At 39.0% G+C, this 25,493-nt stretch overlaps 1 protein-coding gene and 1 long non-coding RNA gene across 2 annotated transcripts; one reads left to right on the top strand and one right to left on the bottom strand.

Annotated features, from left to right (window-relative positions):
- Positions 1-16,203: 16,203 nt before the first annotated feature.
- On the top strand, positions 16,204-16,966 carry LOC135440592 (uncharacterized). Its single transcript, XR_010438321.1, has 3 exons — positions 16,204-16,274; positions 16,368-16,467; positions 16,585-16,966. It is a non-coding gene; the product is annotated as an uncharacterized LOC135440592 (long non-coding RNA).
- A 4,601-nt stretch (positions 16,967-21,567) lies between these two features.
- On the bottom strand, positions 21,568-22,590 carry LOC135440467 (sentrin-specific protease 8). Its single transcript, XM_064699651.1, has one exon. It carries the CDS (start codon positions 22,480-22,482, stop codon positions 21,703-21,705), a length of 780 nt encoding a protein of 259 aa, XP_064555721.1. The 5' UTR covers positions 22,483-22,590; the 3' UTR covers positions 21,568-21,702.
- Between the last annotated feature and the right edge of the window lie 2,903 nt (positions 22,591-25,493).

Below are 25,493 nucleotides of genomic sequence, written 5' to 3'. Positions count from 1 at the left end.
AGTGCACAAGACATGCACGAAATGCAGCAGACAGTAGACAGCAGGCAGCAGGCAGCAGGCAGCAGGAAAACATCCTTTCGTATTGCCCCTTGCCACAGATCTAAGTTTGACATTGTCAGAGAGAGGGTCAGGCGAATGCTGCCCCCAGTATATGTATCTCTATTCAGATACCTAAACCTATATCGATATCTATGTTTGTTTCTCTACAAATCTTTCTATAACACCCATGTTTATTTTCAGCAAGACTGCGAACCGTTTTGAGCTCGGAATTCCAATATTTTGTTTGCCAGGAACAAATTCCTTAAGCCAAACTAATAGTTGGATAAAGAACCGCCGAACCTAAACCTGTACCATATAAAAAAATTATTATAAATACTTTAAGCTTTGGACATTGCGTTATATTAAATTAAATTAATAATGTCTGAATAGTTATACTGTAAAAGAAAGAAATTTGATATACATTTGTAGATGTGATAAACCGTCGTTTCGATTCAAAAAAGTTTATTCGATTTATACGCATGATTTCTGGAAGTTTGTTTTTAGAGCCTTAGCTATTAATCACATGACAACTACATTCGAGCTACATAATCCAGATTCTCGAGCTGATCGCTCATTTGGCCCAGTGCTACACCAAGTGCTCAAGCCCTCACAATTTATGTCAGCCGACCGATACGGACTCTTGCACTCACGGACAACTGAAATAACCAAGAAAGCACTTAGCTAAACCGACCGAGCGCCTTTTCACTTAGTCCTCCGCCTTCCAGCTGTAAGCTCTATGCCAGATTCTCAGGTTGACAAAACGGAAACGGGTCCTTTGAGCACCGACGCTTTGACTTTGGCTCGCACGACAAGTGGCAAGTGGCAAGTCGCAAGTGGCAAGTGACAGGCGCACGTATGCAGCAGGACACATCCAGTCCGCACTTGGCTAGAGGTAGTCACAACTGCAGACTTCTACTGTAGCGGGTGTCTATGTTATACGTGTGCGTGTGTGTGTGTGTGTGTGTGTGTGTATGCGTAGTGCATGTTACCGCTGGGACGCTTGGGTACGATTCATGTGGGCTTTGGGCTCTTGGCTTTGTACCGAAATTTCCCATCGATTTGATTTATATGCAAAATATTTAAATTTTATTGCCAGTTTGCATATGGGCCATGTGCCTGGGCTTAAGTGAGATCGATAGTTGAAGGTCTGCTTAATGCAACACACACACACACACACACACTCACACACAGGGGGGTCGTTTAAAGACAACTATCAAAACAGCTGAGCCAAAGTGTTGGCCATGCCCATAAATTACGCAGTTTTTGCCATTCGAAATCGAAATTTAAGCACAGAGCATGGCCAGGGAAAGTGTTGTCCGACCCCGTGTACACCTATGTGCTACGGTTGTTTATGTACCTCATGTTGCTTATATCGTTAATGGTCTCATTGGTGGGCATCAGCTTAAGCAGTCTCTTATAAGTTTGCCAAAATAAATTTGCTCTTTATATTCATATACTCAAGAGCAACTCGAACAAGCGATGTAGATTAGGAAGGAAGCAAAGTGGGAACATAACTGGGCGACCCGTATTATATATAATTATGTAAATAATGATAATAATAATATATTTTTGACTGGGATGTGGCGCTTGAATCCACTACAACCCACTTGCGAAACGTGGGTCCTATTTCAGGCTAAGCATTTTATTCCCTTGACTGTGTCCAGACAGCCCTGTTTTTGTCATTTCATCCGAGTCCTTCTTCATTGAGCGGAGGATATCGGCTATAAATACCGCGCTATGCCTCCAGTTCTCATCGTTGCTGACCATTTTTTGTATTACGTTCTGCGTGATGTGGCCGATTGCTTGTAGAAGCAGTGGAAACTTGTGTGCTCTACGGTGTATGCCCATAACCGCAGGTAGCTTCTGTGCTCTTGCCTCTGGAATTCAAGAAATGGTAAAAATATTCACATCCAGACTTTGATATGGGATTCAAATCTTGCCGTCCATCTTCCAGTGCTCTCGTTCGTCCACCGTTCTTTCCACTTTCATTGTAACCGTTTCTTTAAGCAAACATTGAATATCGTCACAAGCACTTTCATCAACCTCTTCAATTACTTTAACCAGCAAAGCATCTGTGCGAGCTCGCAATATCAATTTTTTTAGGCTCCCTTTTTGGGCTGGAGTTAATTTTAGTCACTGTTTCTCTTTTTGAAAGTCTCAAAGCTCTCAAAGGAGCCGTATTCCACGGCTTCTGTGTACTTCATCCTTTCTATTTGTTGATCTGGTGTATTCATTCCAAACCTAAAGCCGCTATCTCTTCGCATCTATTCACTTTTCCATGATGTCCTCATGGGTCTCTCTTGCGAGCATATGCTAAATAGCACAAAAGAATTAAATTCTTTTTGAACTTTATTTAAAACAAAAAAACAATTTCAAATAAAACGAAATTAACGTATACATTGTCTTCTCGGGGTTTCGGTGTGCTGATTGGGGCCTCTCAAACAATATATGTATGTAGTAACAGCATTGTAGTTGACAGAACAAAAGAACAATTTTATTATTATTGTTGGTACGCATTCATTTTTGATTTCTTTGTTGTATTTTAACATATTATTTTGGAATTTTTCATTGTGAACAAAACCAAATTAGGTAAACAAGCATCAATGATGGATTCAGCCGCTGCTGAATTTGAACTGGCCACCTCACGCTTGTTAGTCCGACGCTGAAACACCTTAGCCACGCAGTTTGCAAAGCACACGCACATTGTTTCTGATGTTTTCCATTCAAACATGCAGGTTGAATATTCCAAAACCCCATCGCAAGAAAGGAAGCTTTAGTAAAAATTTCAGTTAATAAGATCTTACGGCTGTGTGATGCTCTCTGTTCAGTCAATATATAGATTTATAGATTATATAGGCAATTTGGCTGCCAGCTGCCATTTAAGGGATTAAGTGGGGCATTGATGATGTCTAGTCATGAACAAGGATCAGCTGCAACGCCTTCTCATCCGCTCATCCACCGCCCACAAATGTCGCGCAACGGAAATAAGATGGCGCTCCCTGGTCCCGGGTCCCTGCTCGGGCGCATTGCCAAAACAGTTAGCTGAGTTCCTCCTTGAACTTTTTGGATGCAAAATCGCTGACTAAAAACTTTGCTCATTTTTCATTACCCAAACGCCCCCAAGTGGGCGTGTCAGAATTATGCTGATTGTTGATTGCCGGCCAAGGAAATAATTAAGCGCAGCAGCATCAACAAGCCCGCGACCTGCGTCTCGCAGCAGGACGACAATCTTGCCACTTGGCGCCCAGTCAAAAATATGCATGCGGCAACAAAAACCATCAGCGAAATTGTCAACAGCAATGCATCCTTGTGTTGCACAGTGTTACACTGACTTTGCTCTCCTTTTTGCCGCTCCGGCTACAGTTGGTTTTTGGTCCTGGCTCTGGTCTTTCGCTTGCTCTTGCTCTTGGTCCTGGTCTTAATCTAATTAGCAAACTACTTGGCCAAGTTTTGATTTACATTTCTCGGCTCGATTGCAGCGAGTTTGTTGCACAAATTAGTCCTTGTTTTTGTCAGTGCCGCTTCGCCCACTTGGCTCTGATCCTTCAAGGGGGCAACGGAAGACGGAACCCCACATGTCACCCAGTGATAAAAATTTTATATATACATATATATATTTTTTTACATATGTTTATCTTTCGAGTTTAAGTGAGAGTTCACTCACAAGCATCCACCTGCTTAATGCTGCAGATGTGCTTCTTCTTACTCTAGCCCCTACTGTAGGAAACGCATTTTTGATTTACTTCGGTGCTTATTGTCCGATTCATATACAATTTTCTGCCTGTAAATATTGCATCGGTGTACCTCGAAAGTGGATGAGTATACTATATACTCTAGCTCTTATAGAAATTTGCAGTTGTGCATTCAATTCGAATACTATTTTGATTTTGAAAGCCAAAGAGTTTCACTCAATTTTAAATTTTAGATTTAATTTAGTTCTTTTTGAAGTTGTTTTATATAAACACCAATATGGATTTGAACTAAAACCGTAGTTATTAAAAACAAGGAAGCTGAAATTGACACTGTTGACTGAAAGCTGAAAATTTAATTTATTTGCATGTTCTGATTTTGCAAAGAGATCCATAAAAGATAGCAATCCAATAGCATCGTATTGCTTTAAACGTAACTCAATCAAATATCATAAACCAATAGCTTCAATTATTTTCCAGTATCGGATGTAACAGATGGGAGCTTCGTGTCGGGTTTGAATACAATGTTGCAAGCTGTGGGTGTTGGAGTGCCCCGCGGCGGCATGAAAACGCAATTGGAATCGCAGTTTGATTTCAGTTTGGTAAACGTCAACTAATTTCCGCACAAGCGTCGCCAAATCCGAGCGAACATCAAATCGAAACGACAAAACAGCACTTGAAATTAAATCGATCAGTGGCTGGGATGCATGGAATGGAATGGAATTGAATGGGGAGTCCCATCCAGCAAGCTCAACGGTTACCCAACGGCAACCACGTTCACTGTTCGGGGGCAGCGGCTGTCAGCATTATTACGGCTGGATGACATTTTATCGCATTTCATTAGCAGTCAGAGGCTACGAATCCAATTCCATTTTACATTTCGTCGCACTTCATTTGCAAATTTGCGAGTGCGACGCGACTTGCTTCCTCTTCAATAAAACGTTGAATTTTCTTTTGTGCCCGCCTCCTTTTGTTACCTATTTTTTGCCAATCGCTAAGTTCATCAGGTCAAACCAAACCCAGCCGACCCGACCCCACCCGATCCGACCAGGCCAGCAACGTCCTATGGCATGTTGACAGCAATTTAATGCCCCGGGCTTGACCTAAGTACACCTCCGTCACCAGCTCCGAGCGCCGTGTTAGGCTCTGCTCCCCACAGACCAATGTCATCGCACACCTCTTAAATCCTAATAGCTTTTTATTTATTTATAACAAATTCCGTCGGCTCAAAAGTGCTTGTCATTTGTTTGCATTTCGCAAATGGCGCAAATTTCAAAAGTTATAGAATATATCGGTCCTATCCTCCGCCAAGGCACAAGACTTAGGAGCTTTTCATCCTGCATAAATTGAATAGCTAAACGGAATGTTCGTGTGCAATTTCTTGCATGTATATGTGTGTATGTGTGTGTGAGTGCGTACACATCTATGTTCGCGAATCGAATTACCTTCGATATCTTGCTTGCGCTTATTAAAGCCACTTTTAGAAAGAAGTATATCGACAGACATTTACGATTACATATTTAACTGCAGCTCAGTGATGTAAGAAAATCTCGATGAATCGATTTTTAAAACGTATTCTTCGATCTTAATCCGATGTGTTTTTTTTTATGTTTGTATATTTTGAACAACTAACAATGTCATCAGTAAATGCCCAAGAAATAGCCAAATGATAATGAGCGCCTGTTCCTTCTGAAGAACGACACAAGCAGCTTGATAAAAAATTGAAGCTGAGGTAAACAATACAGAATTCACCGACTATTTAACAATGCAAATGCCCTACACATAAAGTGCATACCATATAAGCGACTTGTCCGCATTTACACTCAAAAGCTGCACACAATCGGATAGCTTTTGGGACTTCAGTTTCCGGAAAGGCATTCGAAACTAATATCCTTTAACAATAAAATGGGTAAAAAAAAATTTAAAAAAAAAAAATCCTTTATATGCTTAAAGGATAAACTGGTTGTAGGAAAAAATGATGTTTTATGTCGAATATTTCGATATATTGAGCTATCGAATTTTTTATTGATGATTTTCTTTGTCTATGTAAAAAGTCAATGTTCATTTCGGGCTTACATACATCCTGACTGCAGCTCGTTGTTGAAACACTTCAGTGTGGAAAGCAAAAAAAAACCGCTAAATGATAAGAAATATGCACGGCGAACAAAAACAATCAGCTCGCAACCTGCCAAAGGCAGCAACAGCAGTTGAACGAGAAAGGGAGGGAAGAGAAGAACAAATAGAGAGAGAGAGAGAGAGAGAGAGAGCTGTCTACCAACTGGCAAGCTAATAAATTACCACAAATAGAGCGAAGGGCTTTTACCTTATTAAAGACAAATAGTGCCGAGTTGGGTGTGCAAAGCTGTTCTTGAGTCTGTTGTATTACTTTGGGCTTAAAATTTACATATAAGACTATCTCTGCTCGAGCGTTACACAAGTTTATAGACGCATATAGACAGAGAAGAAACTATTCCTGTAACAGAGCAATATAAAAATATTGCATATTATAATAAACACTACCTTTGACACTAGTGAATTAGAGAGAAATAAGAAGAGAAGTTTACAATTTAATAATCAATTCCGTACCTATTAATGCATTATTATAAATATTAAATCGAGGTCTCTCATAGCATACATATATGTATATTAAATTTCAGCCAACATATTTATTTATAGAATCAGCCAGAAATTTTGGCTACACTTTGAAAGGTAGGGTATATATAGATGTTACGCTTTGTCAAATATTCAAAGTTTAAGTGATATGTGTGGGTGACCATCTGGTCTTCCCTACTGCAGCAGAATAAGATGTTGAAGTTGACAGCTAGAACATTAACGTGCATTAAATTTAGATGAAACAAATATAATTATCGAAAAGGTACGTAAACCAGATAGAGAGAGATAGAGAGGGAGAGAGAGAGAGAGAGAGAGAGAGAGATAGTCGAAAACCACTAATTAAAGGGGCAACTGAACAACGAGAACCCGAGCTCGAATCCCAGGCTAGAAAGTCTGCTAATATTACGTATACTAATAAAAAATTATAGATTATTTTATATATACGATATATTTATGATTATAATTGAAATAACAATAGTCATAGTGATAATTTGAATAAAAACAATAATAGCATTAACTCAATAAGATTAACTTTACTGTAGAAATTGTAGCATAACAAAGTTTATGGATTTCAATGTAAAAATTTAATAATTTTGAGGACTGCCAGAAAAAAATCACAAAATCCAATCCGTTGGCGCAAGTAAATCAATGGAATGTCATTAATATGCGTGGCATTCCACAAAAAAAAAGAGGAAGACGGACACAAGCTGTGGACTCACAGACCCGACCCAAAACAGGTTGAGTTGAGTTGCGTCATTGCAGGGAATAGGGGAAGACTCGTAGGTGGGCCGAAAACAGCTGCTACCATGCATAGCCCACGCAGAATATGTAACACCCGTCAATACACAGACACAAACACACACAGACATATGTATATATATATATATAGGTGTGAGTCAATCTTGCCAAAGCCAAAAAAAAAAAACTGCTGAGCCGCAAGCTGCACCAGCAGCTGAGCTTTCAGCAGCGGAGTTATCCTGGAACCTGGATCCTGGCTGGGCTCTGGTCTGCCCATAAGTTGGGTGGCGGCATTTTATGCGTAAATGCAAATTAAATTTTCACTGAAGATAAACAAAACGAAACGAAATGAAACGAGGCACAAATCAAGCCCTTGGAAAATTGTATAGCTGGCGAATGAGGGTTGGGTTAGGGAAAAACTGAGTTGTTTTTACTTATGTTTTGGGATGTTTTTGAGGTTGACTCACGTTCAGTTCCTTCTTTTTCTTTATCATGCTCAACTTCTTATTCGCATTTCAGTTGTTGTTGCGCCTTTTCATACTGAATCCATCGAAAATGGGATAAGCGAGTATATTAGTTTTGTGCACTTGTATGTAACAGGCAAATAGATGCATCTCCTTCTACATAAAGTATATGTATTTACTGATCACTTTGTCTGCCCTATACAAGCCAGAGACTCGAAACCGAACCAAGATTCTCCTATTGTCCCATTTCCATGAAATCGATAAGGATCGATATCAAAATCTTGTTTTTTGTGAAACACCAAATTCGTTATGTAGTCTATCGTATGGTATACACGAATCCATAATATTCCACCCAAATTGTAAATATAGATATAGATTTAGCCTTGGTATTACATTACTCATATTTGTATGTTATATGTAAGCAATGAAAAATGCATATAGATCGGACCATATATACCGAATAATATAATAACCAATAAAATGGGGCTGTAGACTGTTTGCAGCGGCGGTCAGGGTATCTGGTAGTCAGGCACTCCCTGGGAGAGCACTGTTATTTGTTTTATTTTATTGTTGCCTAAATTTACGCCAAGAGCAATAAAATATTTTAATGGCCACATAAAATGCTGCAGCATTTGAAAATAAAATCATGAACACAGGAATAAACCGTCGGAGCAGGGGGCTGGCGACTTGAGACGGGGCGCTGAAGCCGGGTAGGTCAGACGGGGTGCGAGGGGTCGTACAAATCTGAAACGTGTTTCGGTTTGCTTTGTAGTCCTTGCCGCTATTGTTGTTGTTTTTGTGTTTTTTTATGGCTTTGATAGCCAAGCGAAAACAATTTGCGGAATGAAAACGCGAAAGCTGCGCGCGATTTACACGCGTTTTGCGCGCGTTTATGAACAAGGCATCGCAGAAAAATCCAACAGCCCGGCAAAACATGAACACATAAACAACAACAATTTGCCAGCCGAACAATGTAACAATGTAACAATTTACTTTTTTAACAATTTACCATTTTATTAATTTAACAATTTAAGTGCAACAAGCATTTATTTAGCCGATCACAACAATGGGATGCAATTAAAAAGTTTCACAAGAAATTCAATCACCTCGAACTGGCGACCAAATTGCGCCAAAACCCACAGACCCCTCACAAGCCCCATCTTGCATTTCCCTCACCCCGTCCACCCCCTGTCGTGGCACCTTGCAAACACTGAGCCAATTAAACGCTCATTAAGTGCGCATTCAGCGTACGGAAAGGGCAGCAGCAGCTGAGTGGGCCAGCGGGGGCGCTGCGGGCAGAAGGACGAGCCGCTTCACTGTCTCGAGTTAATTTTAAAGCACCGCTTTCGGCGCGCCCAGATGAAAAGCCGCTGGGTAAATAACAGCAGCAACACCAGCAGAAGTAACAACAAAAACAACAACAGGTAAACTTTTAAAAAAAAAAAGTTGTAAGTTTTCATTTTGTATGCTGCGTCAAATTCTTTGTTTTATACGCGAGTCTTCGTTCAGGAGGCACCTCCATTACGCGCATACCTCTTCACCTTCCTCCAGCTTGGGCATGGCCTCTGTCCTGCAGGGCCGGGCAGCCAGGCGCGCCCGACTCTTCCCCTTGTCGGGGGCAACTGCAACTGCAGCCGGAATGGAAATCGATGGGACAACAAGGCCAATCCCAGGGACGACCCGACGACCCAACGCAACTGTCCTGATTCGCTTGACCGGACCTGACATCTAACCCACAAACAATGTTGCATGTTAATTGAGCTTAAATTCTTTTTAAAATCAAAACGTAGAAATGATTGGAAAAAACAGCTTTTCACTCTGAAAGAAGGTACAATTTTGATGTTCCTAGTTAATATAATCTTCAATAGTTGCCCTGACTCAAAATCGATATTTATCGATACTATGGATATATGAAAAATATCGAAATAAAATAATAGGTCACATTTCAAACATCGCATTCATAAAGACGAGCGCACAGACGGATGGATCGTCGATCTGATACTTATGTATATACTCGTTTAGCGAATAAACAAATTAAAAAAACAAGTAAGAGGCTGTAGCCTTAAAATGAAAGATATTTTATATAAATATAATTTTCAAGAAGTTACATGTCAATTTGGTTACTCTAGCTCTTAAAACATAAGAGATTTGCTCAAAAGTAGGATTTCGATATCTATTTTTATTGATTACTTGGAAACGAATATTGGAAACAAACTCACACTGCGCGGGCACTAGGAGTACCTACGTCCCAAATTTCAAGTCTCTTGCACTTATAGGCTCTAATTTAATTTAATTTAATTTAATTAATTCTTGCGAGCATGGCTAGATCGACTCGGATCAAGAATATATATACTTTATGGAGTCGGAGATGCTTCCTTCTGCCTGTTGAGTACATTTGCACAAATACATTATACCCCTTACATTACATTTTTAATGTACCCCCCAGTCGGAACTCCCGACTAGAGCCTCTTACTTGTTTACTTTAATTTACCTACTTTAAAAACATTGCGCGCACATTCGGAAAATTATTTGAAATATTAATTTGTGATCAAACGGTGCGAGAGAAAAAATGGGTAGCAGATTTTCGGTCGCTTTTTTTAATACCTTTAATGCCAATTTAGAGCACGGGCTAAAAAACGTACTGTAAACAATTTATGATTTTCAACAACAGTTGAACTTAATTGTCTTAATCTGTAAGGCTGGGACATAATTGGATATTTGATCCTCATCGGCAGGCACCTTACACACTTGATTGGTATCTCTTACAGTCACCTAGTAAAGTGGGCTTTAATGGGAGCTGTATGATATTATCAATGAGTTTTAATAGACTGCCTTTGAGCATTAAATATAAAGGCTGAAGTCCAAACAACGTGCTTAGTTCCTTAAACCTTAAACAAAATCAAATAGTTAAAGGCGCAACTTAAATACCTTTTATGAACTTTATTGATTTCCTTGTATTAATTCAGGAATCAAACGAGTTCTTCAAGAAAACTTTGCTGGTTAATCATGCCAAAAGTCCTGCCAGACGAGTCCCAAGCCAAGTCCTCAACAAAGTCATGCAAGTGGAGATTGTCGCGGCACTTGTATCAAATCTCGATATGAGGCGATGCCAGCAATGTCCCAAGAACCTTCTTTCACTACTTTTCAACTGGTTGCTCACGTTGATATACTATGTATGCAACGCTCTCTTCCTCCTCAGCTGAATTCCTGGGCTGACTTACATGTTCCTCTGGATAGACATGCGTGTGCATCCGAGACACAGTTACACAGTTGAGTTTAAGTAGCTACACACTTTGACTGCTTTGACTGCGATTTTGTCAATTTTCTCTGAAATAAAAAGGCTGCTGCTGCTGTTCAAAGTCGGGCTGAGGTCCCCCCCGCTGGCTGCTGGCTGCGCATTGATGCCAGAAATTCGGGCGATGTCTCTGTCAAATGTGTCTGCAACGTGAGCATATTTGCTTGGTACACCCCCTCGGCCCACCTTGACAATCCTCCTGCGCTCTAAAATATCAACGCCTTTTTGCTATTTCCCAACTTGAAACACGGCAACTGCTGCCAGGAGACACACACACACAGACGCACAAGACGGCTCAGGGACACGTGGAATGCCAGGAGACGAAAAACAAAAAATAAAACGACGAAGTCGCATCTTCGATTTCAATTGCAGCAAATGCAACGCGACGTTGACGACGCTTTGTACCCTGTCCTTGTCAGAATTTTCATCGCCTGCTCCAGCTCCAGCTGCAGCCAGCCGCTGGGCTACATGAAAGTCAAGTGACGCCCAAAGGTAATATGGGACAGGAGCTGGAAAAGAAGGGCGTTTGCCACTTAGCTGCTTACCTTAACTGGCTACAAGCAAACGGGGCGTTGTTGTTCACGAGCCTCTGCATCGGCTGATAGATGCCGTCTTCCAAGTGAGCGGTGCGCTAATTTAGGCGGCTGCCATAAAGGTACAGGACACGAGGGGAGCACGCAACGGTCCGGGAATCAAGCAATCAACAAGCAAGGCTGATAGCTCAGGTATTAAGGGAATGACATCTTTGGAGCACAAAGAGCGTGTTGAACTTATGAACTAAAAGCGAATACCCGTTCCTATTACCCATATTGCAATCGTATTGAATAACCTGGCACTAGCGAATATTACCCGGATTTGGCCACTTCAAGTTAAATTAATTCGTTCTGCCTGTTCAAAACGACATTTTCCATAGATCTTTAAGGAATTCATTTAAAAGAAATCGGATAAAAAACAATTCATTGTCATCAACAGTTTTCCTTCCGTTTTTCACAGTGTATCAAGTTCTCATGAGAGCTCCAAAGTCAATTGCATACAAAATAAAAAGGAAAAACAACTTTAAGCTAATCGGGGAAAGCTTGAAACTTAGCCATGCAAACATTGAGCCTTCATTTCACAATTTAAATACCTTAAATATAATATAAATAATAATTTAATTTGCTTTGAAGAGTTTTTCTTGCTTTACAATTAAATAGGAAGTTTAATACTATTTGTAGATTATTCAAAATTTATTTTCTTTCCTTGGGACTTACACTGATGAATATATATTTATTTTGTTCTATAATAAAATAGAATTTATTTAATTAAAGTTTTTTTTAGAATATTTGAGAGGTGAGCTCAATATTTATATGTTAGAAAGAATAATTATACATTTGCATAAAAGGTATTCGCTTTATGAAATCTCACTATTTGTTGGACATCAGGAAATTCATTTTCAGTTTTAAGATATCTCCCACTTTTTAATCAGTTCTCCGTGCACACCTGGGAGGATAGTACAAGTTTACGCTATAAGACAACACTGCAATAAATCGGCTTCAGCTGTTGCGCTTCAGTATATGTGAACGGTTCTGAACTAATTAGGTCTAACCCAAGCACTTTTCCAATGTTATTGGGCGGAAGCGTAGATTTAGCCAGCTACTCTTATATGTCCGGGAAAGGGCGACTCTCAATGGGCGTGATGATTAATAGGCAGAGCGAAGGCCGCAAATTGATGTTGATTTCAATTCATCATTAAAATGCAAATAGGCCCAAGCCAAATTGAGCGTAAGAAAAACAATGGGGCTAGGGTTCAGCCGGATAAGCGGTGCGGGGTTATCAGCTAAAGCCTAAACAAACAACTTGCCACAAGCTTCAGTTGATGCCACGCAGAATCAATGCCTCCATGGCCCCGACAATGGAGACCCGTCAACGGGCCTTCAACGCCAATTTGTTTACATGTCCCCGGTGGTCCAATGATCGGCTGGTCGCCCGGCTGCCCGGTCTCCTGTCCGCCGGGTTTTGCTGATGGTGTTATTTATTGTTATCAGACACTCGAGCACATAAAACATTTTATCACTTGCCAAAGCGCCGCTTCGTACGATTCAGCTGGAAAAAGCAAAAAAAAAAATTATTATGCCTTATGTCAGAAGCCGGCGACACGACCGGAGACGCTGGCGGGGACAGTAACAATGCGAGGATGGGCAAAAGGGTGAGGGTGAGTGCGAGTGCGAGGGCGAGGGCGAGGGCGAGGGCAAGACCTGGCCAGGGACCGGGCAAAACTTCATCACTCAATGCTCAAAGTGTTGAATGCGGCGAGGCGAAAGTTGAAGTTGAACGGAAACGGATATAACGCGTGGTTGCCATCAGCCCGTTCCTGCTTCTGATCCCTCTCCCTCTCCAGCTCCAGCTCCAGCGCCAGGTCTTTAGCCATGGCCTCGCTGCAGCTCGTCTATCTTTAAGTAATTTGTGTGCCCTGCGCCGGGCAGCCGGAAACGAGCATTGTGCCAAGGCAAACGGACGATGGCGAACCGGGCAGGATAAAAAAAGAATCACATTTATGTCTAACAGTTTTGTGCTTTTTTTCTATTTTTTGTGGCTCGCTTTGCAATGATTAATTAAGCCCGAAGTGTACGCCTAATGGCCAGACCATCCAATGCCCAATATCAGCCACAGTCCGTTGACCTTGGCCAGCCATTGTGCTTGAGTTTGGTCTAATTGGTAATGGGCCACTGATGGCCCGGCTTATGAGAATGAAAAATTAAATTTCCAGCATATCCTGCGAATAGAGCAGGATTTCAGTGAAAGTTTATTCTGAGAGCTTTGGCCAAAATCAGTTTAATGGGAATCTTTATTGTTTTCAAATGTACTTATTAACTGTACTTAGCAGGACAGCCAGGACAACGTGTTTTTGTTTTAAGTACACAAAGGCATCTGTAAGGATTTTAGGGAATTTTACGAATTCCTTTGCAGCTACTTAATTATAATTACAAAACTTTCGGAACAAGATTGCCATGCCTTGGGCAAGTAAGCGAGAGCTATTTGAGAGTGACGATTATGAATTGAATTTATCTAGTCATGTCCTTCTGTGTGAAAATATATGAGCTAACGTAAACGTAAACTACAAAGAGTCGTTAAATTTGAAAGCTTTCCATTTTTGGTCGATGTCTTGCGCATTTCTAAAATATCGATAGGTATCGATTTTGAGACTTGGCTCTTAAAGTCTTTAATGTGCGTCAAATTAGCGGCGGTGAGTTAGCGTCGATTTTTGGTACTTGGTATCGGAAAAGGAATCGGTCACTTTTAAATGCATTTATTTATGTTTTTAAGCACAAAACCAAATAAATTTAAATGCAGAATTGCAATAAATTAAATTATTTACTATCTACATTCATTTATTTTTGAATTTTAATTTATAATATGGGTAAACCAAGGGGTTAAAATATTAGGTTTTCACCATTCCATAAATATCTATATTAAGGGATGATGGCCCCGAAAACCGCATATACACGATTAAAGCCTATAGTTTCTCCTAGCCAACTGTGAAAATTTGATTAAAATCGTCGGTACCATTTTTAAGATATTTGGAAAAGAGTGCAACAACCCCCAAGTCAGCCCCATATAAAATGACCGCAAAAAATCAACCTTGTTTTCGAGCCCTTATTTCTTAACTCAGAGACAATGGCCCTCAATGCACGGTATACCCTCTTGTAGATACATATTTAAGGAAGCTATAGGCACTAATTTTAAGTAAATGGACGGTACAGATTTTGAGAAAATTAATTAATTGTAAACCAACCTCATATAGTTCATTAAAAAGTCTATCGAACTGCTAGTTCCTACGTGAACTGAATCACTGCCTGGCATCAGTGCTGAACAATTTTGTGCAGAACTGAGCGGGAACCAATTCAATTTGAATTATATGTAATCATGAAAAAATGGAAAGGACTCATAGTAAATTAAATTAATAAGTCAAAGCAAATTATATGAGAAGTACTAAGTCATACTTAATAGCGCAGTTTATGGAAAAATTGCATTTTTCCATTTTTTTCTTTACATCCTATGTTAATGCAAAAAAACATGCTGGCAATATTAGATATCATACTGTTAAATGGCAGCCATATTTTAAACTTTATTATTTAATTTCTCCGAAAACGGCCCCAAATGCACGGTAGTTGTGCATATAGAGCACGATTTATCAATCATTTTGCTATTTATTTCATTAAAATCATCGGTACAGATTTTGAGAAATTCTCATTTTTCTATTTCTCTCATAACATCCTATGTTAATGCAAAAAAACATGCTGGCAATATTAGATATCATACTGTTAAATGGCAGCCATATTTTAAACTTTATTATTTAATTTCTCCGAAAACGGCCCCAAATGCACGGTAGTTGTGCATATAGAGCTCGATTTATCAATCATTTTGCTATTTATTTCATTAAAATCATCGGTACAGATTTTGAGAAATTCTCATTTTTCTATTTCTCTCATAACATCCTATGTTAATGCAAAAAAACATGCTGGCAATATTAGATATCATACTGTTAAATGGCAGCCATATTTTAAACTTTATTATTTAATTTCTCCGAAAACGGCCCCAAATGCACGGTAGTTGTGCATATAGAGCACGATTTATCAATCATTTTGCTATTTATTTCATTAAAATCATCGGTACAGATTTTGAGAAATTCTCATTTTTCTATTTCTCTCATAACATCCTATGTTAATGCAAAAAAACATGCTGGCAATATTAGATATCATACTGTTAAATGGCAGCCATATTTTAAACTTTATTATTTAATTTCTCCGAAAACGGCCCCAAATGCACGGTAGTTGTGCATATAGAGCTCGATTTATCAATCATTTTGCTATTTATTTCATTAAAATCATCGGTACAGATTTTGAGAAATTCTCATTTTTCTATTTCTCTCATAACATCCTATGTTAATGCAAAAAAACATGCTGGCAATATTAGATATCATACTGTTAAATGGCAGCCATATTTTAAACTTTATTATTTAATTTCTCCGAAAACGGCCCCAAATGCACGGTAGTTGTGCATATAGAGCACGATTTATCAATCATTTTGCTATTTATTTCATTAAAATCATCGGTACAGATTTTGAGAAATTCTCATTTTTCTATTTCTCTCATAACATCCTAGCATATAAACGAGCGAAACTGACAATCTCTGAAAATAAGTGAATAATTAAAATATCGGTCACTCTTTTTATACATGGCGATGAATAGTTTGTAATTGGGCTCACAATAAAAATTTATATTTTGTATCTATATTTATATATACACAGATAATAATACAAATTGTAGAATGTTTTAACAACTATGTAAAGTATTTATTTTATATAAATAACATGTTTAGATAATATTCATCGTCATGTGTACTTTTACTTATTTTTACAAGGTGGCATCTTTATGTTCCCATAGGTTAGCTTTCTTCGTAAGTTGGCAGCCCCTAACATAGCGGCACTTTTGCATTCCATGTTTATATCAAATAAGTTTTATTTTTGTTTGCGAGATCTTTTATTTGTAGTTCTGTACATCACACAACTGATCAATTGGGCCATATATGTACATCATGCACTGCAATCGCCCCACAACCATACTTAATCCGCACAGCAGCATGGATCGCAGTAAGTTGTGTCCCAATTGAATGACTGATTGATTGTACGTATTTTTAGATAATACCATTATTATCTGCTAGGTTGATTAAATTTGATTTCTTATACTCATCTCTTTACGCCAATTAGCTGCACCATTTGGGATCAACGTGATGCGAAGAAGGTTCAGATGTTTGTACTTGAGATAGCCTCCGGCATTATTGAGTGCATCAATTCGCTGGTCGTGACCAAGGATTACATTTACATAGGCCTCGTCTGTCAGCCACATGATGAGCAACAGCAATGCGGCCATGGACGATGGCAACGTGGACGAGTGCTGTGATTCGATTACGCAGCTGACCAGCGCTTCGTTTCATCTGCACCATCTGGTCAAGGGTCGGCCCAAGCGCGCTCCAACCCGCTGATTAATGCGCCGCTGGATATTGGTAATGGCCTGGAGCACTTTTTCAGACCCGGCTAGGTCACGCCCACAACGCTGACCCCGTTGGTGTCGCCCACATCCGAGGATGTGCTGTCAGATAATAATGGTATTATCTAAAAATACGTACAATCAATCAGTCATTCAATTGGGACACAACTTACTGCGATCCATGCTGCTGTGCGGATTAAGTATGGTTGTGGGGCGATTGCAGTGCATGATGTACATATATGGCCCAATTGATCAGTTGTGTGATGTACAGAACTACAAATAAAAGATCTCGCAAACAAAAATAAAACTTATTTGATATAAACATGGAATGCAAAAGTGCCGCTATGTTAGGGGCTGCCAACTTACGAAGAAAGCTAACCTATGGGAACATAAAGATGCCACCTTGTAAAAATAAGTAAAAGTACACATGACGATGAATATTATCTAAACATGTTATTTATATAAAATAAATACTTTACATAGTTGTTAAAACATTCTACAATTTGTATTATTATCTGTGTATATATAAATATAGATACAAAATATAAATTTTTATTGTGAGCCCAATTACAAACTATTCATCGCCATGTATAAAAAGAGTGACCGATATTTTAATTATTCACTTATTTTCAGAGATTGTCAGTTTCGCTCGTTTATATGCTAGGATGTTATGAGAGAAATAGAAAAATGAGAATTTCTCAAAATCTGTACCGATGATTTTAATGAAATAAATAGCAAAATGATTGATAAATCGTGCTCTATATGCACAACTACCGTGCATTTGGGGCCGTTTTCGGAGAAATTAAATAATAAAGTTTAAAATATGGCTGCCATTTAACAGTATGATATCTAATATTGCCAGCATGTTTTTTTGCATTAACATAGGATGTTATGAGAGAAATAGAAAAATGAGAATTTCTCAAAATCTGTACCGATGATTTTAATGAAATAAATAGCAAAATGATTGATAAATCGAGCTCTATATGCACAACTACCGTGCATTTGGGGCCGTTTTCGGAGAAATTAAATAATAAAGTTTAAAATATGGCTGCCATTTAACAGTATGATATCTAATATTGCCAGCATGTTTTTTTGCATTAACATAGGATGTTATGAGAGAAATAGAAAAATGAGAATTTCTCAAAATCTGTACCGATGATTTTAATGAAATAAATAGCAAAATGATTGATAAATCGTGCTCTATATGCACAACTACCGTGCATTTGGGGCCGTTTTCGGAGAAATTAAATAATAAAGTTTAAAATATGGCTGCCATTTAACAGTATGATATCTAATATTGCCAGCATGTTTTTTTGCATTAACATAGGATGTTATGAGAGAAATAGAAAAATGAGAATTTCTCAAAATCTGTACCGATGATTTTAATGAAATAAATAGCAAAATGATTGATAAATCGAGCTCTATATGCACAACTACCGTGCATTTGGGGCCGTTTTCGGAGAAATTAAATAATAAAGTTTAAAATATGGCTGCCATTTAACAGTATGATATCTAATATTGCCAGCATGTTTTTTTGCATTAACATAGGATGTTATGAGAGAAATAGAAAAATGAGAATTTCTCAAAATCTGTACCGATGATTTTAATGAAATAAATAGCAAAATGATTGATAAATCGTGCTCTATATGCACAACTACCGTGCATTTGGGGCCGTTTTCGGAGAAATTAAATAATAAAGTTTAAAATATGGCTGCCATTTAACAGTATGATATCTAATATTGCCAGCATGTTTTTTTGCATTAACATAGGATGTAAAGAAAAAAATGGAAAAATGCAATTTTTCCATAAACTGCGCTATTAAGTATGACTTAGTACTTCTCATATAATTTGCTTTGACTTATTAATTTAATTTACTATGAGTCCTTTCCATTTTTTCATGATTACATATAATTCAAATTGAATTGGTTCCCGCTCAGTTCTGCACAAAATTGTTCAGCACTGATGCCAGGCAGTGATTCAGTTCACGTAGGAACTAGCAGTTCGATAGACTTTTTAATGAACTATATGAGGTTGGTTTACAATTAATTAATTTTCTCAAAATCTGTACCGTCCATTTACTTAAAATTAGTGCCTATAGCTTCCTTAAATATGTATCTACAAGAGGGTATACCGTGCATTGAGGGCCATTGTCTCTGAGTTAAGAAATAAGGGCTCGAAAACAAGGTTGATTTTTTGCGGTCATTTTATATGGGGCTGACTTGGGGGTTGTTGCACTCTTTTCCAAATATCTTAAAAATGGTACCGACGATTTTAATCAAATTTTCACAGTTGGCTAGGAGAAACTATAGGCTTTAATCGTGTATATGCGGTTTTCGGGGCCATCATCCCTTAATATAGATATTTATGGAATGGTGAAAACCTAATATTTTAACCCCTTGGTTTACCCATATTATAAATTAAAATTCAAAAATAAATGAATGTAGATAGTAAATAATTTAATTTATTGCAATTCTGCATTTAAATTTATTTGGTTTTGTGCTTAAAAACATAAATAAATGCATTTAAAAGTGACCGATTCCTTTTCCGATACCAAGTACCAAAAATCGACGCTAACTCACCGCTGCTAATTTGACGCACATAAGTCTTTAACATGTCATAAAGCTCGGACGATAGACATCGAAGTTAACCAAGAAGTCATTTTTCATACTTGGTATGTGGCTAAGAAAAGAAGAAGCATAGAAGGGTATCCCTAGTCGGGCACTCCGACAAGACAATTCCTAGCTGATTAAAGCCATGGCAGTTTTTGGGGTTAACAATTCTATTCCATTGAAATTATTCGCTCAAGAATAAGTTGGAGCTGCATCATTTAAAGGCAACTATCTGGAACAAGCGCTTCGACTATAATGATTACTGTTAAGTATGTAGTTTGTTGCCTCAGCTAATTCGGGAACTTGCTGCGCTTTAGACAGATCGCCGGCATATTTATATATGTATGTATGTATGTACCTGTGTGTAGAAGTGTTATTCGGATTGCCGACGCGTCGCGACGTCGCAGCAGACAGCTGGCAGCGGCAGTGAGCGGGCAACAATTAACTTTGTTTTTCGCTTACATTTTCACGCCATTTTGAAATTTACTTTACAGTTGCAGCGTCGAGTGTTGCCTTGGCCGTTGTTGCTTTTATTTATTTGCCATTTGCTGTGGCGCCCTCAAGCGTCGAGAGTTGGTTTTTGTTTGTTTCTGGCTTTGCCATTAGAGATGGGCACGGGCCTTCTTTTTGAGGCACGGCCCGGGCCATGAAATCCATAAAAACTACGCAGCAGACAAAGTCAACCACCGCGATGTCGTACTCAATTTATTATAACTTTTTCCACACACAACAATTACATTTCTCTTTCCGATTAAAATAAATTAATTTTTACAACTGCTGCGAATAGCTTCTTATCTAATATACATACATATAGGTGTGCAATTTCGGGCCCTAGCGCCTTTCGTACCTACCAAGCCGTCCGTGCCCTTTCGAGCTGTGAGCTTTGGCCCGACGTCAAACGAAATGATCCTGAATATAAATTTTCGTCACAAAGCTCGCGCGCCACTTATGTAGCTCGGCACGGCCCGCGTCTATCTCTAGTTGCCAACACCGTGCAGCCAAGCAATCCGTGGGAGTGAGAAAGAGAGAGAGTTAAGCATGGCGGAGTAGAAGCGCTGAGATGAGCAGTGAATGAAGAGATGCGGAGTGAGGCGTGGCTGAGGGGCGGCCGCTGGGCTTCGCACCTTTATAGACTTCTTCATCAACGCGCTTGGAAACTTTGGTGCAAGGCGTAACGAAGTTAGCGCCAAGCGAAATGCCCCTCACCGAACCCCGACACGCCCCGGAGCCAACAAACTGCTTTAGCAGCGAGCTGCCATGTTTATACTTAATAGCCGAAGGGGGTGGGTGTCTGACCAAATGGGCGTGGCAGTGCAAAGACTAATTGAGTTATTTGCGCAGCTTAGCTACAAATTACAGCTTCGCGTACATACCTCCCCTACCTCTTCCAAATATGAGGTAGGCTACCAACGATTGCCGGAAAAGTGAGAAAAGTTATTTTGGTTACATTAACCTATAAATCAATAGTCTTATGATCTTTAGCAACACTAACTTTCCAACAAACAGAGTTGAGACTTATTCTCCGAACAGAAAATGGCATTGACAAATTTCTCAGACAACAATATCATAGTTTTTTATTAGTACAGCAATTTGTTTTGTGATGCGAGTGTGATAAGTCACAATTATGGCTCCATATATCGGATTATGCGACATCCAAACATGAATTTTTCCTAAACATTTGCACACTTCTAGGTAAATTTTGTTTTAGAAAATTTTTGTTTAGAAAATCCTTCCGGCAATATGCGGCTACGCCGCTCATTTATTATGCTGCAAAATACGCAAATAGTTAAGTTCTACCACCAGTAAAGGAATCTTTATAAAAAATGAGTTCAATAGACACCACCCCCAAGCAGATTTGGACATTATTTACGTAGGGGAACTAAATCGAAGAATAACCGTCCGCCGGAGAATAAAGCTTACCGGCTATTCGAACACCGACGCTTTTCGAAAATCGACTGTCTATCGAAACATCGAGTAAAAACTGTTAACAATGACTATGTGAACTTCGATATACCGATGTTTTTATTCTTAGCTTGTTCAAAATGAAAAAAAAATTGAAATTCCACAGAATGATGAAGTCATCCATACAACACATACATACAACAAACGTAGCAGAGGAGGCTGTCTGATTGCCTGCATGCCGCTCCGATTACCAGGTGGCCTCCGCCCACTGCATTTATTGTTAGGCGATACACAATTGATGGGATGGAAACAAAAACTAAAGATAACTTATGATTCAGAGGTCGAGGTCGGTGACTTAGAGCTAGACATAGGCAAAATGCCGCCGAGTGTCCGAATCAGTTGAAGCAGCGAGGCGCGCTTGCCTCGCACCTCCTGTATGGAGACGAGCAGCGTGCTGGTGGCATAGCCGCAGCGAGTGACATAGTCGGCCATGTTGTCCACCATGCACATGAGATGGACGCCGGACTCGTAGCTCTCATCTTTGCCCTGCTGCAGGCAGCGGCCGCGAGTGAATGTGTAATCATTGGCGACGAGCGTACGGCGCAGGCGCTCCTCGAGCAGACGCGCAAAGCCCAGGTGGCGATCGTCCTCCGAATCGAAATAATAGAACTTTCGGTCTGGTCGGGATACCAGCAACAGCGACCAGTGCGAGTCCTGCGCCAGCGGCATGAACACAAACCTCTTGCTCTCGAGCTCCAAACTGCGTGCCAGGCGCCGACGCTCGCGCCCCTCCAGATGCCGCATGCTGTATGTCAGCGCAGGCGTCAGGAAATATAGCTCGGGCTGCATTTTGTATCGGCGGCTCTGCAAATATGCGAAATAGAAGGCAATCAGGCGCTCGTTCAACGCGTGCGGTCCCTGCAGCAGCTGCACATCCGAGTGGCGCAAGGACATCTCCTGGAAGCGCAACGAAACAATCGCGTTACTTGGGTTCACTCCATCCAATTGACAGGTGCGCAGGTAATCGTCATTGATACTAGCCTTTGCCACCAGCAGGCGGCACGGCGCTGCTGCTGTTTTTTTCAATTTCTTTTTCGTCTTGGACATCTCGGCCTTTTGAAATCTAAGCTCAGATGGCGCCCAGTGTGGGGTATATTTATGTATTTGTGTGTATGCTTGGGCACGTTAATAACAGTTTAACAACAGCTTTGCGAAACCTACTTGATTCCGTTTTTTGTGGTGGACTCAACCAAAGCCAACTGTGTTTCTTTTTGCCATAGAATGTACATCTTTGGTAATGAAATAAATAAGGTTAGTCAGGAGTACCCATTTAGAAGACACCCTGAACGCATCGCCAAGCTGCCTTGAAAAGCTTCTGGATTCCACCCACACATACATTCATTAAGCACACGAACACATTTTTAAAAGTGAGTTAAAAAGGCCAATTTTCCACAGTTGCGGGTGGAATTTCCAAAATCGCTGAAATGAATACGTATTCATTAGATCTTTATGTGAAGTTTTGAAGCCGACCGGTAAACGTGAAACTTTGCTCTCACCCACCAAGGTTGAATTATGCGACAAGTGTGATAAACTTCTCAAATCAATTTTCATAAGGATTAAATTTCCACACTTGTGTTTAAAACTTTCCAACACTAAACGGAGTGTTGTAACGTGTAAAGCGTGTAACTTTATTTTATATACATATATCTACGTATATCTTACGGTTCGGGCTGTGCGTTGATCATAACTTGCATACTTCTTTAAATAAGCTTAACTCGTATATAGGATTTTTAATAAGTAATTTATTTATTTTTAATTAAACATACTTACTTCATAGAAAGCTTAGCGTAAATAGTGAATATATTTAAAATTGGCATGTTGTGTAGCATTGGCAGACAAATAGATTAGATGAGGCCCGGGTGGTTCTTTAAGGTCTTAAAGGTTCTATGAATTCTCAAAACTAAAATCTTAAGAGATTCTCTTCTTTTTTGCAGAAATACCTGCTACTGGGTGGATGATACTGGGGATAAGACTAATGTAATACTTCATATGGTCCGCATTTGAGAGCTGCTAGTGAAAACATAAAAAAGCTGTAAATTTTTTTAGAATTAAATTTAATACTAGTTAAATTGATATATTTAAAGAGCAGGCATTTCAGTTTATTATATCAATCATTTTTTGAACAGTTTTCATTCCGATTGCTCTTGCTCGAATATGACAATATTCTCACAATATTCTATGACCATGAGGGGAAAGTTGTGACCCAATAGAATTGCTGGCACCGCCTCCAGCATTTCGTAGCCCTCCCAAAGGACCAGAAACCAAAGCTCCTCCTTGAATGTGAAAGCATCGCAGATTTTGATCAAATCACGTCCGCGCTCCCAGCCATATACAACATCGCCCTTGCTATTCAAACGCACAGCCACTTGAGGTCCGTCCATTATATCTTTTTAGAAATATTTTTGAAAGTAACCTGATTCGTGTGGATCAAGGAACTACTCACCTAGATTTCGCAAATCATATGCTCGGTTTTTCTTACTTACTTTCTTTACTTTTTATTTCGCTTTTCTAACTCTCAGAGAGCTCTGCTATGCGCTACCGACTATTGTCGACTACTGAAAATATTCTGCTAAACTAACTTTCGCGAGAGTAAGCAAAACAACAAGTTTTTGTCAGAGCCTACTAAATCTGGGATATCGACCTAACTATTTTGTTATCGCTCCTATATCGTATACCGATATACTAAACCATGTTTGCATATATCCATGTCGGTTACCATTCGATATGTAAGCTCAGATAAGCTGAATCAGAACTCCAACCGTTATAAACTGTAAGCTTATCAATGAACAGAATCAGAAGGAATCAAACTATATGTATTCCCATATAGTTATATTAAAATAATTCATCTTTCACCTACCCGATCTTAATATTTGAATTATAATTAGCTTCAACTTTATAGCGCGTTGGTAACAAAAATATTGTGGGACTTGGCGTTTCTTCTTGGAGTCGTTTCACTTATCAGACTTTAAAGAGTTATGCACACTGTTGGAAAGATGGCATATGCATAGGTAAATATACGTTAGCGTATTTAATACTAATAGGTAGATAATAACTTTATTAGTTTTACATATTATTCCCCTGCGATCTGACAGTTATTATTTTAACTACAAAACTATTTGTTTATTTTATTAGGTAATTACATTAACGTATCGAAATGTGTAATTTAAAATATAATTATTGTGGTTTTACATAGTTCGAGCGGAAGTACAAACAAATAATTGCATAATAAATAAAATAATTTATTAGAAATATTGAATATTAATAACGCTTAACAGTAAAAAAAAAACATGTAACAACCCAAATAAAAGTTTGGTTTTCCACATATATATTCAGTCAGGGGCGATACCAACCCGCCAGTGTATAAACCATGTATATACCCAAGCGAATTGCACCTAGTTGGACATTTAACAATTTGCAATCAATAAACTTAAATTTTTAATGCTTTTAATTGGGCTACTGTTTAAAAAATAGCGTCCAGCGAGTTAAAGTATATTATTGCGAGCCGTCGCGACTTTGTCCGCGTTTTGGTTAGGCGGTAAAACTTTCACCACTTATTTTGGAAATGACGTGCTGCCCGGATCAAACCCTTCCTATTATATTACTAATTGGGAAAGTAATAATAATATATGGAAGAAATTAGCCGTCGTTCGCAGAAATTGTTTGTGTAATTCGCGTCAACTTCAGTCAGATACAAACAGACATAACTTCTTTTATTGCCCATGTTAACTCTTCTGCATAAAAATTGTAGCCTTAATTGCGCAACAAAAATTTGGTGTTAATTTAACAAAAAGTACATGTTATCCAATTCACTTGCTTCGTGCTCAGCGTGCGGATATATGATAGCATTGTGGTTGACAGAACACATACAACAAAAGAAACATTTAATTAATTTTGTTAACTCCCATTAGTTTTCCTTTTGTGTTGTTTGCAATTTTTCAACATTGCTTTTATCTTTGTGAATAAAAAAAATGTAACAAACAAAAAACCACAAGGAACTTTGAACCGACGACCTCTCGCTTGTGAGTCCAACGCTCTGACGTCTACGCCACACATGATAT

The sequence above is a fragment of the Drosophila montana genome, unplaced genomic scaffold (assembly GCF_035044405.1).
Source record: "Drosophila montana isolate Dmon_TW-CO22-7 unplaced genomic scaffold, ASM3504440v1 contig_1624_1, whole genome shotgun sequence".
NCBI classification, from domain to species: domain Eukaryota; kingdom Metazoa; phylum Arthropoda; class Insecta; order Diptera; family Drosophilidae; genus Drosophila; species Drosophila montana.
Note: the sequence above shows the minus strand (reverse complement) of the source record. Positions and strands in the feature narration are given on the sequence as shown.